The sequence below is a fragment of the Scylla paramamosain genome, chromosome 8, assembly GCF_035594125.1.
Source record: "Scylla paramamosain isolate STU-SP2022 chromosome 8, ASM3559412v1, whole genome shotgun sequence".
NCBI classification, from domain to species: Eukaryota; Metazoa; Arthropoda; class Malacostraca; order Decapoda; family Portunidae; genus Scylla; species Scylla paramamosain.
The window spans coordinates 30,407,040-30,430,487 of NC_087158.1; the positions used below are offsets into that span (position 1 = coordinate 30,407,040).

At 46.0% G+C, this 23,448-nt stretch overlaps 1 protein-coding gene across 1 annotated transcript in view; it reads left to right on the forward strand.

Annotated features, from left to right (window-relative positions):
* The first annotated feature begins 573 nt into the window (after positions 1 to 573).
* The window catches only part of LOC135103142 (hemicentin-2-like), a 40,337-nt gene continuing 17,462 nt past the window's right edge, over positions 574 to 23,448 (forward strand). The window contains exons 1-3 of the mRNA XM_064009206.1: positions 574 to 729; positions 17,731 to 17,924; positions 22,770 to 22,883. Coding sequence (XP_063865276.1) covers positions 22,787 to 22,883 — 97 coding nt within the window. The 5' untranslated portion in view covers positions 574 to 729; positions 17,731 to 17,924; positions 22,770 to 22,786. The remainder of the gene's footprint in view (positions 730 to 17,730; positions 17,925 to 22,769; positions 22,884 to 23,448) is intronic.

A 23,448-nucleotide genomic window follows, 5' to 3' on the forward strand; every position in this document is an offset into this window, starting at 1 on the left:
GCTATGCAAATTTAGGTCGTCGTGTCCAATAGGTCTGCATGTTTTGTTGGGAAAGGGAGGGAGAGAATAAGAGAGAGAGAGAGAGAGAGAGAGAGAGAGAGAGAGAGAGAGAGAGAGAGAGAGAGAGAGAGAGAGAGAGAGAGAGAGAGAGAGAGAGAGAGAGAGAGAGAGAGAGAGAGAGAGAGAGACTTAAGTGTCAATTGACTCTACTTCTATTGTTCTCAGTAGTACCAGTAACAATGGTAATGGTTATAGTAGTAATAGTAGTATTATAGTAGTAGTAGTAGTAGTAGTAGTAGTAGTAGTAGTAGTAGTAGTAGTAGTAGTAGTAGTAGTAGTAGTAGTAGAAGCAGTAGTTTTCATCACCAACACCAGTAAAACAGACAGTAAGAACATCGACAAACATCACAAATGGCTATAAAAAAAACGTCTAATTATTCCATTTAAAACTGCTGTATAAATAATCACCAAACAAACGACATGATTTCCCCCTCGTTCTTTTTTTTTTCCCAGCCCTTCATAGCGCCGCTAATGTGCGCCTCATGACACCCACCATTTGTCTTCGTTTTAACACGTCCCCGTTGCTCCTCCTACAGTGCCGGCGACGAGGGTGGCTGGCGTGGCGGGAGCGGCTGGGCGGATTCCTTGCTTGGTGAGCCATAAGCACCACCGCGACACCCCGGTTCTGGTGCTTTGGTACAGGGACGGCGCCAGGTTCCCTTTCTACACGTGAGTACTCTTGCGTTAAGGGGGCAGCGGAAGGTGTGAGTGAGGAAGGAAAGGCTTGGAGATAAGAAGAGTTTATAAGGGAAGGAAATGGAGGAGAGGTGTTAGAAAAGAGCAGTGAGAGAGAGAGAGAGAGAGAGAGAGAGAGAGAGAGAGAGAGAGAGAGAGAGAGAGAGAGAGAGAGAGAGAGAGAGAGAGAGAGAGAGAGAGAGAGAGAGGGTTGCTGATAGAGGACGGGAATGAGTAATTGGCGCCCTGACTCGCCATCATCCATCCCTCTGTGACAGAAAACAAAAGCAGGAAATGAGTGCCTGTGTTCATAACTCAGCACATCACTCTCATGCACTCACTCACTCGTTCATTCACTAGAGAGGGATTCAGCCATCTGCACTATCACCACTACTCTCATCATTATCACTACCGTCACCACCACCACCATTACTAACACCACTACGACCACCACCCCTCAAGCCACGAATATTTGCAAGACTTCCCCTGCTCCATACCTTCTACTACTAATACTATCTCAACAAAGCTTATAACCACTTCAACCATTGACAGTTGCACTACCACTCACATAACCTTAATTTCTTACTATATCTCACCTTCTACTCCCCTCCCCACCACTACCACCACTACTGTACAGGTCACAAACACTGCTGCTGACGCCTCCGCCTCGCCAACACCCTATCAGTAGCGGCGGCAGCACCAAACGCCTTCTGTAATGTAATCAAGTGAATGGAGAGGTTAGCTTATCTCGCGAATCCGAAGTTGATATTTACTCTGGCATTTAGAGGTAATGAAGTGAATGTACATGGCGGTGAGAACACTGAGAGAGAGAGAGAGAGAGAGAGAGAGAGAGAGAGAGAGAGAGAGAGAGAGAGAGAGAGAGAGAGAGAGAGAGAGAGAGAGAGAGAGAGAGAGAGGGAGGAAGGGAGGGAGGGAGAGAGAGAGAAAGCCCCACTAAGCTGCACCGATTCTCTGTTATGTGTTCTGGTGTTCTATACTCTGTGAATCTATTCCCATTTCTCCCTTCTACCGCCACCACCATGACCGTCGCCGCCCATTGCCACCACCACAACTACACCCATCACCTTCATTTCGCCCACGTTTTATCATCACCGCATCGCCGCCTTCGCCGCCTCCGTCAGTCTCGCCGACATACCCATAACACTTTGGCCCTCGCTCCGTGTCAGTCGTGAAATGCTGCTCTTCGTGTCCAGAAACGTTTGACGATCATTTCTACGTCGCCCCGAGCTTGAAATGTTTGGCTCTGACCCTCCAAACACCTCCTTTCGCTGCCTCCCCTCAGCCTCCAAATACTATATACGAGTACGCGCCGCTCTCACCTCTTACCTCTTCTCTCAGTCTACCTTCCATGGTCTTCTTCTTCGGCAGCTTGCAATGGGGAAACGATACAAGAAGTGGTCGTACTCTTTTTCTCGTCCGCTTGGTTTTCTCCCTCCTTCTTTCTCCCTTCTTTGTGTGTGTGTGTGTGTGTGTGTGTGTGTGTGTGTGTTCTTTCTCTTGTTAGTGCGTTCCTTTTTTTCTCTCTTTCTATTGTTCATTTTTGTCTTTGTTGCGTGTTATTTTTGTTCTTCATTTTTGTATTGTTCTGTTTTTTTTTTTTTTTCTCTGATTATGGCTTTTTTCTATTATTTTTCATATCGTTCTGCGTTTCCTTCATCACTTTCTTCTCGCTCGTACTTCACCTTTGGGTTCTCCTCCTCCGCCTCCTCCCCCTCCTCCTCGTCCCGGCTGATTTAGTGCACGGCGGCGGGAGGTGATACAGCACCGGCGTGTATATAAAAGAGAAAAATATGATTCACCTTGACTCCCGCGCCATCAACTGTTCCACCTCAAAGACCAAACTCGTTGCGCCACAAGTTAAAAGCTTACGTACAAACACACACACACACACACACACACACACACACACACACACACACACACACACACACACACACACACACACACACACATATACGCACTTATACTGGAGCTAACCCACCAAACAACCAAACAATATTGTATGCGAGTAAACACACACACACACACACACACACACACACACACACACACACACACACACATGTAGACCAGCCAGCAAACAGACAAATAAACGCCCAAGCCAACAAGCCAACAAGCCAGCAAGCAAGCAAGCAAACAGGCAACTAAGCAAGCAAGCAGGGAACCAGCGAAGCAAGCAAGCAAATTAATGCCTCAATGCAAGGGAAGGCACGACGCAATGGTTAAAACGAGACACCGCACGCTATTCATTCCAATACAAACCTTCATTTATTCATTCATTCATCCTTACTCAAGCCTATGTACGTACCGCCCGCTGTTTTTCCTTCATTCAGTATTATCCAGTCATGTTCAAGTTTGTTCCTCGTGACTTGCTCAGAGGCAATGTTAAGTTATTTGAGTTTCTACAAAGGTAATTATATACTCAAAAATATCTAAAAGTTATATTCGGTTGTAGAACACGTCTCTGTGGAATGTTCACTAGGCAGTCACTCTAAAACACTTTCCCTGGCTAATATTCGACTCAAAAGCACGTTTATGCAGAAAGTACAGCTATAAGGTTCTGTCTGTGGGAAATAATAACCTATGAAATACTGTCTGTGGGTAATAGTCGGCTCAGAAAAGACGTCTCTGGTTAATAGTCGTCTCTAAAACATATGTATTGGGAATATACTCAAAAACAGTCCATGGCCAATAATCGACTCTAACACACACACACACACACACACACACACACACACACACACACACACATGGGATGGACCAACAAGATCTGACTATACGTATATATATTCTCTCTCTCTCTCTCTCTCTCTCTCTCTCTCTCTCTCTCTCTCTCTCTCTCTCTCTCTCTCTCTCTCTCTCTCTCTCTCTCTCTCTCTCTCTCTCTCTCTCTCTCTCTCTCTCTCTCTCTCTCTCTCTCTCTCTCTCTCTCTCTCTCTCTCTCTCTCTCTCTCTCTCTCTCTCTCTCTCTCTCTCTCTCTCTCCCTTTTCATACATACATATATATAATCCGTGGTGGCCGCTCCCTCCCCTACGGGCCGTTCACAATGCAGCCTCACTGAGCGTTATAACATGCAAACAAAAAAAAAGTAGAGGGTCGGGAAGCGCTCGGGTGTATTAGTGTGCCAAAATAAATAAAATATAAAAAACCCAGCAACAAATAATAAAGTTAATGCGCTAAATATATACCTTTACTACCACCACCACCACCACCACCACCACTACCACCACCACCATCACTTTTTCTTTTATTATGTCATTACTTAACCAGAAATCAATAGGGAAAATAAGGTTGCTGGCGTTATTATTTTTTTTATTTTTTTCTGCTATACGTTCGGTACATTCAATTTTTTTCTTAATCGTAATTGTGTTTCCAGCGAATAAAAAAAATGAAAAGCGTGCAAGTGGGATGACGTGGTGGGTGGACTCTCGCAGGGGAAGGAAGGGAGATTAAGCTGCGATCCGTAAGGTCAGACGCAGGGAGTGAGAGGGGAAAGAATACAAAACAAAACACACACACAAAAAAAAGAACAAGAATTCAAGGAGAGCTACGAAACTGCTCCTTATGTGTATCGCCCACGTCTGATTCACGCCTCGCCTCGTGTGCTATGTTGTGTTGTGCTGTGTTGTGTTGTGTTGTGTGCAGTGAGGAGAAGACGAGATGGGCGTGTGATGAGGCTATGAAAGGCAGAGAGATAGAGATGAAAGAAGAGGAGCAGGAGGTAGAAAACACGAAATGATACAAGGAAAGGACAAGAAAAAGGAAAGAATGAAAGGACTGACTGAAAAACTGGAGAAGGAGGAAGAGGAGGAAGAGATGAACAGGGGCTGAGATGCAAACCAAAACAAATGCAAGGACGAGGAGTGAGAAAGACACACTAAATGAGTAAAAAGGAAAGGAAAAGGGGATGGTAGCTTGGAATAGGAGTAGGAGGAGGAGGAGGAGGGAGGGAGAAGGAAGGTGAGAACCCGGATGTGAGGTAAAAACAAGAAAAAGGTAGAAAATCAAGTTGAAAGCGACGAAAAATAAGAAAAACAAAAAGAGGAGGAGGAAGAGAGAAGGATGAGGAGAAGGAGGAAGAAGAAGAAGAAGAAGAAGAAACAGAAGTGGCGCTGGCGGAGAAGAAGAGGAAGAAGAAGAAGAAAAAGAAGAAAGAAGGAAAAGGAGGAGGAGGAGATCACACACGTCACAAGCCCCCAACACGTCACTGTCAGGTCGTGGTACCACGTCGGGGAGACATGTGGTCAGGCAGCGCTGGTGTGAGCGAGGTAGCGGAACACGAGCCGGCGGGGAGTGGGTCAGGGAGTGGACTAGCCTCTTTAATTCCACTGCTTTTTTTGCTTCTCTTTATTTACCATCATTTTCTTTACGAGGCGGGCAGTCACTCCGCGTCCTTGCCCGGCTGTCGGCTTGGCTTTTCTATCCTCCATTTCCGCCCGTTCATTCAGTTTGTCGTGCATATTTCGCGAAACCTGCGTCTGCTGACAGAACGGCATGTGACGGACACGCGACGACGCTCGGTTCAGATGTGTTGCAGCTCATTTCTCGGTGTGTGTGTGTGTGTGTGTGTGTGTGTGTGTGTGTGTGTACGGGAACATGTATGTATATATATATTTTTTTTTTGCTTACGATTCAGTGGTCTGTCGAGCTTCTATATTCTTTTATACGCTTAAAACACACACACACACACTCACAAACACACACACACACACACACACACACACACACACACACACACACACACACACACACACACACACACACACACACACACACACACACACACACACACACACACACACACACACACACACACACACACACACACACACACACACACACACACACACACACACACACACACACACACACACACACACACACACACACACACACACACACACACACACACACACACACAGACACACCTGAGCGGTCGGTTCGTCGTCCCGTACCTGTGGCCCCGTTCCCCCTGCCTCGCCGCCTCACCCTCGCCGGCCGCCGCAGCACTAATGCACGGCGACACCCTCAACGCGGTGTCCTGCTGAAGAAATGATCACCCGGACGCCATCACTTCACCCTCGGCCCTCGAAACATTTCCCGGCTTTGTGCAAACAGACCTGCTCGGATCGGGAGAATTGGCCTGTCTGTTGCCGCAGGGGGAGATACATATTACACATGGCTGACTGGTGTCCGGTTAGGGGATTACTTTGAAAGGGTAGGAGGAAAAATACTTTTTGTGTTTGGCGACTTATGCAGCTTATGGGGGAGGTTCCGGTGGTGATGGTGGTGGTGGTGGTGGTGGTAGTGGTGGTGATAGTGGTGGAGGAGGAGTTCAAAGAGTAGAAATAGAAAGGTGAGAAGAGGAGGGAAGGAAGTCGTTAAAGATAGTATCAACAATAATAATAATTAAAAGAAATAGAAGTACCGGGATAATATTATTAGACCAGCGATAGTAATTATGAAAATGAATAAGTACTGAGATAATAGTATAAGAACAGAACACAGATCATTATACAGTGAATTATAGGAAGACAACAATGATTAGCGAAGGAAGAAAATAAGAAAATAAGCGAATAAAAAGAAAAGAAATGAGACAAGAAGAACAATAAAGGGATCTAAAAGAAGGTGGACGAGGAGGAGGAGGAGGAGGAGGCAAAGCAGGAACAGGAGGTAGAAGAGGAGGAAGAAGAAGAAAGAAATAAGAAGAAAAGAGGACAAGAAGGAGGAAGAGAAGGAGTGGGAGTGGGAGGTGTCTAAAGGTATTGAAAATCTGTTCGGTATTGTTTTTTGTGGCGGTGGTGAAGTGAAAGAAGTGTTCGCCGGCAGTGTTTACCGTAACTTCCTTCCTTCCTTCTTCCTCCTCTTCCTCCTCTCTGGGCGTCGCTCGCAACTTGTCAGACGGTGGAGGCAAGGGAAGTTTGAGTGTTGAGGAGCCGCGTTTCCGAGGCGGTCGCGGTAAAAATAAATATTTCTCTCATGTCCAGATTGGCAGTGTCCTGAAATCTTTTACTTCACTTCACTTGTGCTCATCTGTGCGGGCGTTGTTTGACTGAATGAACGGCAGGCTGGAGGCAAGGGAAAAGGCAGGGAGAGGAAGAGTCGAGACCAGAGGGTGTTAGCATAGTAAAGAAGATTTTAAAAGGATGGAGCTTTTTATTATGAGTTATAAGGCGTCGTGGCATGACGAAACTAAAGTGAAGGAAGGATAAGGGAGATGAGCAGGAGGTAATGGCAATGACTTACGGACAAAGGGAAGGGTTGTCATCGTGTTTTGCGTCTTTGTATTAGGATTCTTACGGCTTGAGGGTACGGGAATAAGTAGAGGGGAGTGGAAATGAAGTGGTGTTGTAGATTAATCATGTAAGGAGACTTGGATTATGTAAGTGTGAGTGAGGATAAGATTCTGAGGCAAGAGAAGAAGACACGCGAGAAAAGAAAGCGTGTTGACAAGTCGTCGCGAGATCTGAAGGACGTTTTCACCAGCCACATTTCACTGCAAACGAAAACACACAAAAAAAGTAACATGAAAGAAAGACAACAAAAGACGACGCGTACAATGATAACAAAAGTATCCGACTTAAGAAAAAGGGATTAAAATAAAAGTATATATTAAAGAAAAACAAGACGCAGATCAACAAAGCGGAAAGAACGTAAGTTTCAACGTAGGAAAATATTGCACTACATGTTTTCAGTGCAATATAAACGTGAGGGAAATCAAAGGAGCGTCTTCAAGTTATGCAGAGTGGATTTGTGTCTCAAGAATATTCGTCTGCTTATTGCCACGCCATTCTCGACCCAAGGAGAGAGCCACGTGAGCCTCAGAGACCAACCCACTCTGGTAGACACGAACTCAGAAAATATGACCTGAAACGTGTGTAATTTTTTATAACTTTAATATAAATTAGTTGCGTGTCACAGCACTGGTCGTCTCCTTGTATTAACTCTTTCTTAGTGAAATGCGGATTGTGTATACCGTAGAGTTTCGTGCATCCCCCTAATTTACTCCCGTCAGCGTCGTGTATCTCTACCTGCCACTGAGGCGGCCGAAGTTGTTGGTGTGCTGCAGGCATAAACCAACTGAAAGTTCGTCGATTCAATACTCGTGAAAACTATTCCTGAAAACTATTACGTGCATACAATGTTTTACTTATTCCCTTCCTTTTTTGATTAATATTTCTCCCTAGTTATTTTTCTTCTCTCCCTTTTAACCACCGGTGTTTGCCTCCCTCGCCCTCTCTCTTTACCCTTCATATTTCTCAACTGGCCGCCGCACCACGCCACCTGTGAATTTCCACGAGCCATGCCCGATGGTCGCTGGGACACACCTTAAGTTATAGGAAACTGGGTGCAGCGGGCGAACGAGGCGAGAAGAGAGAGAGAGAAAGAGAGAGAGAGAGAGAGAGAGAGAGAGAGAGAGAGAGAGAGAGAGAGAGAGAGAGAGAGAGAGAGAGAGAGAGAGAGAGAGAGAGAGAGAGAGAGAGAGACAAACAGAAAGACAGAGGCAAGGACAGAGGAACACGGACGTCGCGAGGAGAGTTGCCAGCGCTGTTTGTTCTTGGGTGCTTTGAAGGGAGGCAAGGAGGCAGCGTGTGGCAGTGAAGACGGGACTGTGAGTGAATGATTGAGCTCAAATGAAGAGGGTCAGGCAAGGAGCAAATTTTGGACCGTGAAGGAGCTTGAAGAAAGGGAGATGATAGTGGGGAATGATGGGGAAGTTTTTGATTAACTATAACCTGAAATCTAGTGTAGAAAATGGTAAAAAAAAATAAATAAATAAAAACACATATCTTTTGCTGTTGAGTAGATACGAGAAGAAAGAAGCGGGTACAAATTGAACTTTTTTGGACTTTAGGGAAATAAAGCACACAGAGAAAAGTTCATTTGGTAAAAGCTGAACTGTACAGCAGAAAATATGAAAAAAAAATTTATTAATCATCTAATTTCTAAGTTGAAACTGAAAGCAGCCTGTACTGATGAAGATTTTAATTAGGATTTAGATAAGGTTCAAAAGACAAGGATAATTTCAGATGAGTAAAAACTGGACTCTGAAGAAGAAAACCTGTCAAAAAACGAAACCTTCTTATCTGCAGTGTGTTATTATTTTCTATTATTTTTTTTTTCCCCGCTGTTGTGTAATGAGTGTCGGGACGCGGCATCACATTTTTCACTGGATTTCACGCGGCAGTTTCGTGTCCGGTGGGCGTAACTTAATTTCAACAGAGGTGAGGCGGAGTTACGGAGGTCAGCGGAGCGCCACTACCTCTTTTTTAGGGAGGAAATACACTTTACTCATGTGTGTGTGTGTGTGTGTGTGTGTGTGTGTGTGTGTGTGTGTGTGTGTGTGTGTGTGTGTGTCTTGTATCTATCATGTCATTTAGCTTGTTACTCCCTTTTTGATTAATAGAATAAGATTAGTCAGTTCTCTCTCTCTCTCTCTCTCTCTCTCTCTCTCTCTCTCTCTCTCTCTCTCTCTCTCTCTCTCTCTCTCTCTCTCTCTCTCTCTCTCTCTCTCTCTCTCTCTCTCTCTCTCTCTCTCTCTCTCTCTCTCTCTCTCTCTCTCTCTCTCTCTCTCTCTCTCTCTCTCTCTCTCTCTCTCTCTCTCTCTCTCTCTCTCTCTCTCTCTCTCTCTCTCTCTCTCTCTCTCTCTCTCTCTCTCTCTCTCTCTCTCTCTCTCTCTCTCTCTCTCTCTCTCTCTCTCTCTCTCTCTCTCTCTCTCTCTCTCTCTCTCTCTCTCTCTCTCTCTCTCTCTCTCTCTCTCTCTCTCTCTCTCTCTCTCTCTCTCTCTCTCTCTCTCTCTCTCTCTCTCTCTCTCTCTCTCTCTCTCTCTCTCTCTCTCTCTCTCTCTCTCTCTCTCTCTCTCTCTCTCTCTCTCTCTCTCTCTCTCTCTCTCTCTCTCTCTCTCTCTCTCTCTCTCTCTCTCTCTCTCTCTCTCTCTCTCTCTCTCTCTCTCTCTCTCTCTCTCTCTCTCACCATCACCATCACCGTCGCCCGCTGGTCTGTTAGCGTCAGGTTGGTCAAGGAACTTTTCAGACTCAAGATTTATAATGCAACGGATCATTACTCATGTGCCGGGAAGGCTTGGTTAATGGCGCCGCTGATCACTAGACTGTACCAGGCCGGCTTACACTCCCACGCACGCACCCACTCATTCACTCTCTCCCTCTCCCAAGAAGGGCCCCATCACCTGCTTAATTGGCACCCTGCTGGCCACTCTCCCTCACAGTACTCCGTCACCTCTCACCCCACGACCTATTACAATATTTTAGGTTAGTTTTTAGTCTCTCTCCCCACAGCCTCTCTTCCTCCTTCCCCTACATCAGAAAGAGGAGGCAGTGGGGGAAAGTGGAGACGGTGGGAAGGTGGCAGGTGGAGGAGAGAGGAGACTGAGGTAATTGCACAGGAGAGAGAGGGAGAAAGAGAGAGAGAGAGAGAGAGAGAGAGAGAGAGAGAGAGAGAGAGAGAGAGAGAGAGAGAGAGAGAGAGAGAGAGAGAGAGTGAGAGTGAGGGGGATGGGTCACTTTGGAGGGTGTAGAGTATGAAGAAGGAGATACGAAGACCATTTTGAGGTTGATGGAAGGAGGGAAAAGAGGAGGAGGAGGAGGAGGAGGAGGAGGAGGAGGAAGAGAGGGGAAGAGCTAAAAGGAGGAAGGATGGGACGTGTGTGTGTGTGTGTGTGTGTGTGTGTGTGTGTGTGTGTGTGTGTGTGTGTGTGTGTGTGTGTGTGTGTGTGTGTGTGTGTGTGTAGGTGGAGGCGTGTGTGGGCAGGTAGGCAGGCAAGCAGACGAGCGGGTGTCGAATGCGTATATATATACTTTTGTTTACCAGAGAACAATATAATTTTTTCCGTCGTGTTTCAAAAATATCCAGCCGAGTCCAATAAACTTCTCTTCTCCACCCGACACTAGCCGCACTAGGGAATAGCGGGTGGGGGAAGGGAGGGGGGCGCTGTTTGGGGCATACTAGAGGCGGGAAGGGGGCAAGGATGGGGTAGTTGGGGAGAAAGAAGACGAACAGGGACGGATGAAGCGTTGGAGGAAGAACAAGAGTGACGAGCCTTCTATGTAGAAAGCCAAACTGCTATTTACCTCTTCGTTGGAGCATAGCATGGCCACAGTTATATTTAATTCTCTCTCTCTCTCTCTCTCTCTCTCTCTCTCTCTCTCTCTCTCTCTCTCTCTCTCTCTCTCTCTCTCTCTCTCTCTCTCTCTCTGGAACATGTTCAAGCCTTCCTTTTCCTCTTTCGCTCCTTCGCCGCTCATCTTTTATGCCCCTCCTTTCCTCCTCCTCTTCCTCCACCCCTTCTTTACACTCCTTCACCCTCCTCTCTCACTATCTTCCTTCTCTTCCCTCTCTTTCCCCTTCTTTTCCACCCTCTTAGCCCTTTTCCCTCCCTCCCTTGCACTGTCCCACACTTGCAAAGCGACTCTTTCCGCCTCTCCATCACACAAAAGGAGTCAATATACTTGAAGAGTGGGCCGCATCTTTTCTCAACCAGCAGCTAGCGAATGTGTGTGTGTGTGTGTGTGTGTGTGTGTGTGTGTGTGTGTGTGTGTGTGTGTGTGTGTTTGGGCACATACAAGTAGATACAAAAGCCCACCTCACACCACCGCCACAGCTTCACATACCCAGGCAGCCTCGCGCTGACACAGGACCTCCGTAGATGAAGTAGGGGCGACGGGCCTTTGATCTAGCCAGCCCGCAAAGCCTCACTTCCGTCCTAGGAAAGGGATGGGAATGGAACAGGAGGAGAAGGAAGAGGAGGAGGAGGAGGAGGAGGAGGAGGAGCGGGAGTGATAGAAGGGTAGGGTTAGAAGGGAGAGGGAGGAGGAGGACGAGGAAGAGGGTTTCAAATGCAACTCACGCCGTTTACAGTCTCCCACTTCGGCTTACCTTTCACAGGATGGAAGGCGCTGGAAGAATTTTGTGGTGCGGAAGGGCTGTGGTGATACCTTTAGTGGTGTTGCAGGGATGCATAACATAGGGAGAAGTAGCGGTAGTGGTGTACGGTGATGGTGGTGATGGTGTTGGCTGGAGGATCTTGTGTGATGGTACTGGTGGTTATTAGAAGCAGTGGTGGTTGTAGGTTATATATCAGGGAGGCGCACAGGACGAGTAGCATCAAAGAACAGTGGATTTGGTTGAGATGGGGAGGGTTGTTTGTATCTGGACAGGGTTGTTAAGGATAGGGAAGAGGGAGGGCTCGTGGTTCTTACGGGTCGGTTGTAGGATATATTAGGGACACGCACAGAACGAGTATCCACAGAGAGGAATGGTTTTTGGTTAAGGCAAGGCTTGTTTGTGATGTGTCTGTCTGTCCAGGGTTGTTGAGGGTAGAGGAGAGAGAGAACACGTGTTTCTTACGGTCACGAAACTTGCACAGCTCCCTGGCAACGAGAATAAAAATAATTTGACACATACCATATTCTCTCTGCGTGTGTGTGTGTGTGTGTGTGTGTGTGTGTGTGTGTGTGTGTGCGCGCGCATTTTACATTACCTAAATTACCAAGGACTTACGCGGAACAATTAATGGCATCATAATAGCCTAATAAAATGTAAATCCGCGGAAAGGGGCGCTGTTTTCGGTGTATTTCCGGGTATTTGTAATAACACGTAGTACATTTCACAGGATAAAACACTGCACGTAAGTATTACATTAACCTCATTTGAAAAAAAAAATGTATTGAAAAACATGTTATATCCTGAAAAAGCTAATATTATAGTGAGGTTATGCTATGGTATGATATATTAGGTTTTAAATCAACATCATTCCAAAAGTCGTAATCTAAAAAGCCGTATCTACACTGAAAAACAAGTATTACAGTGAGATACGCCGGAACACCATCAGAGGGCCAGTGAAGTGATTCATTAGACGTGCCTTAGACGTAGCCAGCTTTTCGTTATTCCGAACATAATTGCGTCTACGAGCAGTATTATACCTTGCCACGCGTAAAAATAAGTGCTTGGAATATTATGATTTCCAGGATTCAGCTGACAAAGGAAAGCAAGGAGACGAAAGAGACATGAACCGCGTGGGAAGAAGAAGAAGAATAAAAGAAGTGCGTGAGATTGGTTTGGTAAAATCGGGGACAGCAACTGCGTGCGCTGGAAAGGACATTTTGTAGTCGAAAGAGAGAGAGAGAGAGAGAGAGAGAGAGAGAGAGAGAGAGAGAGAGAGAGAGAGAGAGAGAGAGAGAGAGAGAGAGAAAGAGGCAGCGACGGAGGCAAAGGGAGGAGGTGGGATGTGGTTGGGATAGAGAAGGAAGTAGGACAGGGAGATGGATGGAGGGAGGGATATTCCAGAAGAAAGAAGAAATGGGGGTGGAGGAAAGGAGGAAAGAGACGGAAGAAAGGAGAGAAGATGGACGAGGAATGATCAAATAGTAAGAATAGATGTGGAGAGGAGGAATGGAGGAAGGAACGGGAGCTAAGAGAGGCAGCCTGCAATAAGAAATGAGTAGAAAAGTAAGGAGGGAGGGAAAAGGGAAGCAATTATGAGCAGCGCAGCAGTAAAAAGAAATGGGAAGGAAGAAAGGGATGAAGTGAAGGAAGGGAAGATGGATGAATTAGGGCTAATAGATGAGATGATGGGAGAAAGGTACAGACGGGAGAGGCAAGGAAACGAGCAGTAAAGAAATGGGAAAATGAAAGAACAGAGAAAACAGAAAGAGAAATAGAAGATATTCGTAGGTCGAAGAACACAGCAGCAGTGGAGAAAAAGTGGTGAGATGGATAGATGCAGGTGAAGCGCAGATAACAATAAATGGAGAAATGTAAGAACGAAAAGAACAAGCTACGCAGAAAGAGGAATACGGGAAGAATACAGCAATAGAAAAGAGAAAAGTCGAGATAGGTACAAGTGAAGAGCAAAAGAATGTAAAGCAGTAAAGAAATGGAAAGTAGGAATGGAAGAACGGAGAAAAGGATAAGAGACAGAGGAGGGCGAAGAATACAGAAATAACGGAGGGAAAAAAGCCCACAAGCATAGGTACAAATGAAGCGGAGATAATAAGCTGGCGTTCTCTTTTCTCCTCATCAATACACCGCAGAGACCTCAAGGCGAGAACTGAACTCTTCTCTGACGCAGCTTGGTGACCTTATAACACCAGACCCCGGATGACCTGCCGCTAACCTTTCACCCCCTCGTGACCTCCTCCATCACTCCCCTCCCTCAGCCCCTCCTCGTGACCCTGCTTGACCCCGCTAAGGTCAGGCGGTTGGCAGGACCTCCGCTGTTGTAAATAATTCCTGGAGTAAATGTGAGAGAGTGCGGCTTTGTCCTGCCTGGGAGAGGAAAGGGAGAGGGTGGAGAGAGAGAGCAGGCAGGGAGAGGGGAAAGAGAGAGAGGGAGAGAGAGGGGAGAGGAAAGGGGGTATTGAAACCTGTGTTGTTGTGATGAAAAGATGCGTTTTACTTTTTTTTCTTACTCTCCTCCATTTTTTGTGCGTTTTGTTGCATTTGTGCTGCAGTGAAAATTATTATTATTGTTTCAAAAGGGAAAATACTAAACGTGCGGCGGTAAGGATGCTTACTGAGATTATTCAAAAGCTTAGTATTTTCTATTTTTAAGGATTATAACTCTCTCTCTCTCTCTCTCTCTCTCTCTCTCTCTCTCTCTCTCTCTCTCTCTCTCTCTCTCTCTCTCTCTCTCTCTCTCTCTCTCTCTCTCTCTCTCTCTCTCTCTCTCTCTCTCTCTCTCTCTCTCTCTCTCTCTCTCTCTCTCTCTCTCTCTCTCTCTCATACACATGCCCGTTTATTAGTAATGTAACGAATTAATGTATAGATGAATAGTATAATAAGTATCTGCCTACCTATTAACACACACACACACACACACACACACACACACACACACACACACCTGTAGCCATCACATCAAGGTAAGCAGTGTTCGCTTTTGATCCATTGTTAAGCTGATGGCAAAGGTTGGGCCGGGGCGCAGATGGTCCGCTGGCTTGCTGCTATTGATATTGTTGTGCTTGTCATTTTGAGGTGCGCATTGCCCTCCTCGCCTTCGCTTACTACAGCACGGGTGTTGGGTTTATTAAGAGCGGCTCGTGTGATGTGCCTTGTTGTCTCTTACTATAAAATAGGTATTGGCGTCATAATCAAGCACACGTAATCCTCTTCAGATCCTATTCACTATTCTACAAGTCAAAGCAGCCGTGATTTTTTGTAACTTTTCGCGTATATGTATGTGGAAATGGGCAGCAGACACCATGAGCTGACTAATAATAGACGGATGAATAAAGGATTAAAGTAAACGATTAAAAAGCTGAGAATGGTTTAGAATCGTATCTGTTGAGGAGGAGGAGGAGGAGGAGGATGAAAAGAAAGAGAAAGAGGTGCTAGAAAAGGAGGAGGAGGAGGACGAGGAGAATGAGGATGTGTGGAATATTGACAAGCATTGGTGGGACAGACATGACGCGAGAAAATGAGCTGAGTGGACGCGCCAGCTGTTCTCATCCATTTGCTGCCACCATTTACTTACAGGGAGTCAATTCTCTGTTTCTGTCACTTTGCTTATCTGGATGCGTCTGTGTGAGTCTGTTTGTCTGCGTTTGGGTGTTTGTGTATCATTATTTCTGCGTATCTCTCTCTCTCTCTCTCTCTCTCTCTCTCTCTCTCTCTCTCTCTCTCTCTCTCTCTCTCTCTCTCTCTCTCTCTCTCTCTCTCTCTCTCTCTCTCTCTCTCTCTCTCTCTCTCTCTCTCTCTCTCTCTCTCTCTCTCTCTCTCTCTCTCTCTCTCTCTCTCTCTCTCTCTCTCTCTCTCTCTCTCTCTCTCTCTCTCTCTCTCTCTCTCTCTCTCTCTCTCTCTCTCTCTCTCTCTCTCTCTCTCTCTCTCTCTCTCTCTCTCTCTCTCTCTCTCTCTCTCTCTCTCTCTCTCTCTCTCTCTCTCTCATTAGTACTTATTAACACTTCATCTCGCCACTTCACTATTTTTCCCGCCACCCATAACGCATTTAATTCATTTTCTTTCTTCTCTCCCTTCCCTCCCTACTCTCTCTCTCTCTCTCTCTCTCTCTCTCTCTCTCTCTCTCTCTCTCTCTCTCTCTCTCTCTCTCTCTCTCTCTCTCTCTCTCTCTCTCTCTCTCTCTCTCTCTCTGCACTTTCTTTAACCGGGCTCGCGGCAATCTAACTTAAGGCAAAATGTGGAGTTCCGGTATCAGTGAATATGTTGTGTGTGTTAACTTGAGGCAAACATGTGGTGGCGAAGCGAGGCGAGGGTTGCTTACTGTGCTTACTGTGTGTGTGTGTGTGTGTGTGTGTGTGTGTGTGTGTGTGTGTGTGTGTGTGTGTATTTGTATATATAGGCGTACATCTCTTCCTTAAGCAAAAAAAAAAATGACAAGTAACGGTTATTTGTTTGTTTTATGCACGTGGACTGAATGTTACCAATTCTGTACGTACTTGGAGATATAGATACGCACGGACACACACACACACACACACACACACACACACACACACACACACACACACACACACACACACACACACACACACACAGGTGGCATCGATCGGTCACATGTCGCGTGGTGCAGAGGACGAGAAATGTTCTCCTTCTCGCCCAACAAAACGAGAAGTGACAACTATTGCGAATGCGTCCATCTGCTCTCTCTCTCTCTCTCTCTCTCTCTCTCTCTCTCTCTCTCTCTCTCTCTCTCTCTCTCTCTCTGTCTCTGTTGACCCCATTGTTGCGTCTGTCTGCTTTTTTTTCTCTTTTTTTTTCTTTTTTTTTGTTTTACATTCACGATTTTTTTATCCGAAAAGAATCATCGGGATGTTCTTATTCTTTTTTTTCTTCTCTATTTTATTTATGTCAACTTTACATGCCACGCGTTCCTAGGTTTGGTATTAAATTTCCTGCCGAAGTTTCTCTAATGATCCAGAAAGAACATACACTAACTTTTATTTTTATTCCAGAGTTCTCCAGCAGACAGACAGAAAGGGTCGTTGTCTCCCCCCTCTCTCTCTCTCTCTCTCTCTCTCTCTCTCTCTCTCTCTCTCTCTCTCTCTCTCTCTCTCTCTCTCTCTCTCTCTCTCTCTCTCTCTCTCTCTCTCTCTCTCTCTCTCTCTCTCTCTCTCTCTCTCTCTCTCTCTCTCTCTCTCTCTCTCTCTCTCTCTCTCTCTCTCTCTCTCTCTCTCTCTCTCTCTCTCTCTCTCTCTCTCTCTCTCTCTCTCTCTCTCTCTCTCTCTCTCTCTCTCTCTCTCTCTCTCTCTCTCTCTCTCTCTCTCTCTCTCTCTCTCTCTCTCTCTCTCTCTCTCTCTCTCTCTCTCTCTCTCTCTCTCTCTCTCTCTCTCTCTCTCTCTCTCTCTCTCTCTCTCTCTCTCTCTCTCTCTCTCTCTCTCTCTCTCTCTCTCTCTCTCTCTCTCTCTCTCTCTCTCTCTCTCTCTCTCTCTCTCTCTCTCTCTCTCTCTCTCTCCACCACTCCCCTGCAAGCAAACTAGACGGATATCTTTTCCTCCCCCAAGCTTTTTCTTTTTTACTTTTCCTTTTTGAGCTTTGACATCGAAAATGGATAAAAATAATGAATAAATGATGGCTAGAAAAAGTTGAAACGAAGACTTTCTCTGTCTTGGCGTCAAAATTGTATATGGGTTTTATTTATTCTTCTTTTCTGTGTGGGTCATTTCATGCCGTGGCGTTCTGCAGTCATTTGAGTTTAATCGTATCCACATCTACTAAAAATATCATTGGCAGCACTTAAATTATCATTACTATCACCACAACTACTGTCAATACTACTACTACTACTACTACTACTAATACTGCACCAGTCACCATCACCGCAACATTTCCTCTTCCCCCTGATTAAAACTGAAACATCTCACCATTTTCATTTTTCACATCTTAAGACTTTTATTCCTTCCACACGTGGCCACAAAAATACCTCAACCACACCAATTCTGACCATTAGCGTAACACTTACCGCATCAACGCCTCTCATTTTCTCCCCTCCTCCACCGCAGCCTGGACTTGCGAGAGGGCGGCGACAAGCAGGAGTTCGTGGACCCGGAGGTGAAGGGCAGGGTGAGGTCGGAGGTCACGGGCGGCCACCTGACTCTCAGTCCACTCAAGGGCGAAGACTCCGGCAGATACAAGTGTCGCGTAGACTTCGAGGTGTCACCGACGCTCTTCGCTTACGTCAATCTCACGGTGTATGGTAAGACGTGTGTGTGTGTGTGTGTGTGTGTTTGTGTGTGTGTGTGTGTGTTTGTGTTGTGTATGGACGGGTAGGTGTAAGAACATAAGAACATAAGAAAAAGGGAAGCTGCATGAAGCCGTCAGGTTTACACGTGGCATTCCCTGTATGTGTGTGTGTGTGTGTGTGTGTGTGTGTGGCCGTCTCGTCGTTCTTCAGAATTAGAACAAGGTGTGTGTTGTCCTGCCCTCTTGTATTCATATCTACCTTGGTCCGCTTAAGTTTTCATCAAAAGATGTTCTTTACTAGCGTTACTATCCACGAGAGAGAGAGAGAGAGAGAGAGAGAGAGAGAGAGAGAGAGAGAGAGAGAGAGAGAGAGAGAGAGAGAGAGAGAGAGACTATTGTATGTCATATCATCACGTTTCCTCATTCAAATTATAGCATCCCCACGGAGATCATTACCAGTATCCATTATCTCCCTCGCATCCTCACCTCGTTACTAAGGACGCTGCAGACTGGTGGCGTCACGTCTATGAATAACGCCTGTCAGAATGTGTAAGTCTGACTCAGGGCCACGTAGTCTGGGTAAAGCCATACGGTAGCTACACTCTGTTGCATATCGACTTGATTTGCTTTATATTAGTAAGAAAACGTCATTACAAAGGAGAAATAATAACATATTCCTCGTCACCTTCCATATTATCGTCGACGTAATAATACGGTATATCGTTTTAGTAATTCAGTCGATAATCATTAATCTCTTTTACTGTTATGATAACGCTTTGTTAACATTCACACCACTTTAACAGTTTTCATGGAAACAAAAAAAAAAAGACAGGGAATAGGTTAATTTCGTCTTATCTGGGCTATAGAACTAAGTACCTGCAGGACAAAAATACAAAAATAAATGTCATAATTGTTTATCATAATGGAAAAAAAATTGTCCAGGAATAGAAACAATGCTATCATAGATAAGACATCTTCCTTCCCAGCTAGGAGTGGGTGCGTCGTCAAAGCCATCGTCGATAATTTGTTTTCTTTTTATAGATAGTTCCAAGATCTATAGAAGAGGTAAGTTTATCAGTTTATCTTTTATAGCCCTTGAATGTTGTAACTCCCTCCATTCCCAGCGCCCATCCATGAAGGTTTCTGCATAATTTCCAGGATGCGCAGTTTATTGACAAAAATAGAATCTGTTCGCTATAGAAACGAAACACGCGCGCAAAAAAATTGTGCAAACATATTGGCGATAAAGGCAATACAACAGAGGAAGCTTAATGACTCCGATTCATTACTGAGCGAAAACTCGTCGTAATGTCAATAACTTTAAAGAAGAGATAAGAAAAAAATGTTTTAAAGAATATAGTGATAGAATTTATCAGATATCAATTAATAGTCTTTTTTCTTGTCTATTTTTGTGACGGATTTGAGCTAATGAATAAACTCTTACGTTTATTCGCGCCGCTTTCCCAGGATTTCTAAAATATGACGAGCGATATGCATCACTGCTGTGTGTGTGTGTGTGTGTGTGTGTGTGTGTGTGTGTGTGTGTGTGTGTGCAGGTCCACATTAGCTCACCTTTATTATGGCCTACAGCAATAACAACATTTTAGATGCACTTTAATCTAATTAATTACTACATTATTCATCGACTATCTACTGCTGATAAATATTACCTTAATTCCTACCTGGGAATTTCACTGATATCCTTTTCGAGTAATTAAATTAATAGTACGCACATATTCGATAGCACTTTAATGAATATATTACGATTTTTTTCCATTACATTATTATTATAACAGTAAAGTGTGCCACGTTTATCTTCGGGTCTACGTAGTACCGGATGTGGCGCAGCGGGCGTCCCTCACTACAGTTTCTCTCCTTTCGCAACTCACACACACACACACACACACACACACACACACACACACACACGGCCTCCCCGGCACCCGCCACCCGCCAAGATAAGATAACAAGATGCCCTCCCATTTTCTCTCAGGGTAATCCTAAGGAGGGAAAATGCCGCAATGCAGAAGAGAAAAGTGTTTCCATTTGTTGCTAACATTAAAAGAATTATTCCCTTACTTAAATTAACGAACGGTCGCCTCGTTTACCTGGATGGCTACGAGCGCTCCTAAGAGGCAAGCGGCGCGTGTTCATAATTCAGGGACCTCCAAACAGTAAAGTGATGCGAGGCAGTTCGAGGGTTTCCACAATGCGAGGATTAGGTCATGAAATGTTTAATGTTACTTAAAATCCCTGTAACATTTCACCGGAGATGCTGTATAATGGATGCTGGCGGAGAGGTTCTTAATGGAGCAAGATGCAGCTGGGAAAGTTGGTCCATAACTTTATATCTTTCTTAATTATTCAAAGGCAAATACTCGTGGAAAGACTCTTGGCAGCGCGAGTGGCTTGTCGGGCCGCGGGGGAAAAGGCCTCGACTCGGCAAAATTGATTCCCGAACAAGCTCCAAGGTCAATGGTTTTAGTTTATTTGAAAGTAAAAATGCAGTGAAGTTCTCTCCACAAATTGGAGTGAAACCGATGGAGGAGTACTTCAGACGGATCCAGAATTAACCGAGTTGGGTAAATGGAAAGAAAAGATTTCATATGAGTTTTAAAATTTCCATAATTACGTGAGTGTAGTCCGGGGAAGAATGGGCCCGGGGGGAGGGAGAGTGGAAGCGGCTCCTCCGTCTCCGGTTTTAGGCAGGAGGTGAATTTTAACGCCCAGTGGAGGTGGACTTAACTGCCGCCACTGCCGTCACTCCCTTGTACCACCCTCCCTCACCATCACGGCCATCACCACCACTGCCACCACAACCATATCACTATCTACACTATTACCAGCCACACCATCTCCACCATCACTGCCACCACCGACACTACGGCTCACCATCAACAACAACAATAGTTACTGGCATCACTTAATGATTGCAGTGGTCGTGAAGTAAAGCTTTGCACCAACACTCACCACAACTCCACCACACCGATGCTACAACACTACACACCATCACAGTGCCAGTACTACCACCATCAGTCTACTTCTACCGCTACCATCACCGGTACAGCGAGTTTATTAGTATTTCCTATCAGAATGTTACTACTACTACTACTACTACTACTACTACTATTACTAACGCCGCTACCTCAGACACCATCACCCTCATAACACTCATTGTCACCCACTAATACAGCACACACACGCACACACACACACACACACACACACACACACACACACACACACACACACACACACACACACACACCAGCGTCGCGTCAATCCGGCTTTCGTTATTCCCTTTAACAAGTAATTGGATTTACCTTAGTTAATTGTAACCGTAAATTGTTTATCATACAAATCTGGCGAGTGAGGGCCGGGTGGGGAGGAAGAGAGGAGGGGGAGGAAGACAGATACAAATGAGATAGGAAAGTTGGGGAAAGGGGATAGAGGGACGCTGGAAACTGCAGCCGTGAGGATATTGGTGTGCTGAAGTGTGCCACTGAAGAGGGGTGTGGGGAGGATGTGCGAGGAATGGCAGTGGTCGGGATGAGGAATAATTAACATTGGGAAGGGAGGAAATTTAGGTACAGGGAAGTGTGAAGTGAGGAAGGGAAAAATACGAGGCTTGGGTGACAAAAGCTGAAGACTAGATGTGGAAGGAGAAAAGGCGGTGTGGCGGTCGCAGGGAGTAAAGGAGGGCAGGGAGAGACTCAGGAAGGGAAGGTGTGAAGAAATTCAGTATGCAGTATAAAGCAAGGAGGGACAAAGCAGGTAAGAGAGACAGTATGAGTGTGGTGGATGGAAGAGGGTAAAGAAAGCCACGGGAAAGAAAAGACGGAAGGAATTGAGGCGGTGTGTTGAAGGGAGGTAGCGAGGCGGACAGGGCAGCGGGAAGGAAGTGAGGGAGCGTAGAGTGAAGGGAAGTAATGAAGGAGCGTTGAGTTTGGCTTCTATAGACGGCAGGAGAAGAGCTTTCCAGTGCGTAGTGTCACACGCCTGCTTACCTCCGCACGAACGGCTGGTTTCGTTCCAAGAAGTCGTCCCTTCTCCCCGACGCCTCGCCACCTCTTAACAGCGGCGGTATAATATTCACTCAGCTTAATGTAGCGTGGCTGTTCTTAGCGGCGAGCGTGTCCTCCTGACGGTGCTCTCTCTCTCAGCAGGCAGACATTACCGCGGGAGTTACATTCGCAGCCTCGCGGGTTCTGTAAAATGGTAGTCAATGTTGGTAATTGGCGTGAAGCAGTGCGCCATAACTTGACAAAAGAGAAGCGTTTCCAGCTGCTAAAGAGGATGGCGTCAGGTGGGCGGCGGGATGCGATGGCACCGCCCCGCCTCACCTCACCCACCCCATCCAGCCCCGCCCCGCCCCGCCTCGCCTCGCCTTGCCTCGTCTCGCCCCTCCTCGCCTCCCCTCGCCTCGCCTCGCCTCATCTCGCCTCGCCCCGAGGAACGAGTGGTGGAACGTGACCCTGAAATAATGACGCGGCCAGCGAGCGGTGCGCACCTGGCCACCGCCGCTACACCTGACAACCCACATTGTCTGCACTAATACCCACACCATTTATGTGGATAGTAAAAGCAAAATAGCAATGGCAACAATAATGCTGGTGATAATAAACAACAACAACAACTACCGTATTGTCAAACATATTTAATTTTAGTTTCTGACATTTCGCCTCTGCTATATGCGTAGTTAAGGTGCCTCTACGTAGTTTATACATTTTCATCAAACAAACATTTCCTTTTCTTTCCTTCCATCCACTCCAAGCTGACACCCTCTCTCCCTCCCCATCATCCATCCCTAGCTAACATCCCCTCTCTCTCTCTCTCTCTCTCTCTCTCTCTCCCCCAGTGGTGCCCTCCAGGTTGATGGTTGTGGGCAGCGACAACCAGGCGGTGGCGGCAGGTCTCCTGGGGCCTCTGACTGAAGGCGACGCGCTCACCCTCTACTGCGTCGCCCTCGGAGGTGAGTATGACCACCACCACCACCACCACTGCTCAGCGCACGCAGCAACACCTTACTTAGGATTGTATTTCAAAATGTTTTGTTCTCTCATCAGGATTGTTTTCCAAGGCCACAGAGATGATTAGCTGGGTTCTCAAGAATGTCTCTTTGTAATAATGTAGAAATGTCGTTAATCTGTCACTATAACCGCAAAAACACCCCTAAAAATTCTGTCACTTCAACTAGGGTCTTGAAAATAGTGAAGGTGTTGCCAGGTTTCAGAATATGGTCATTATACTCGTGCAGCCTTGCAGACGTCAGCACCGCCCCTCCCGTCACACACACACACACACACACACACACACACACACAGGAAGCGGGGCTGGCCTGGTTCGGAACAAGTGACTCAGGTTATGAAGTGCCGGCGTTTCATAATCAGCGGTCATCAACAAAACAGTGAAATCTCCATGTGCATATAGATGTCGCGCCGTTAACATGGTGGCGCATTAAACACTGACATAATATTAGGTATTCGGGTGTTGCACTTTCTCGTAAACATTGGTCAAGCGGCATTCAGCGACCCGCC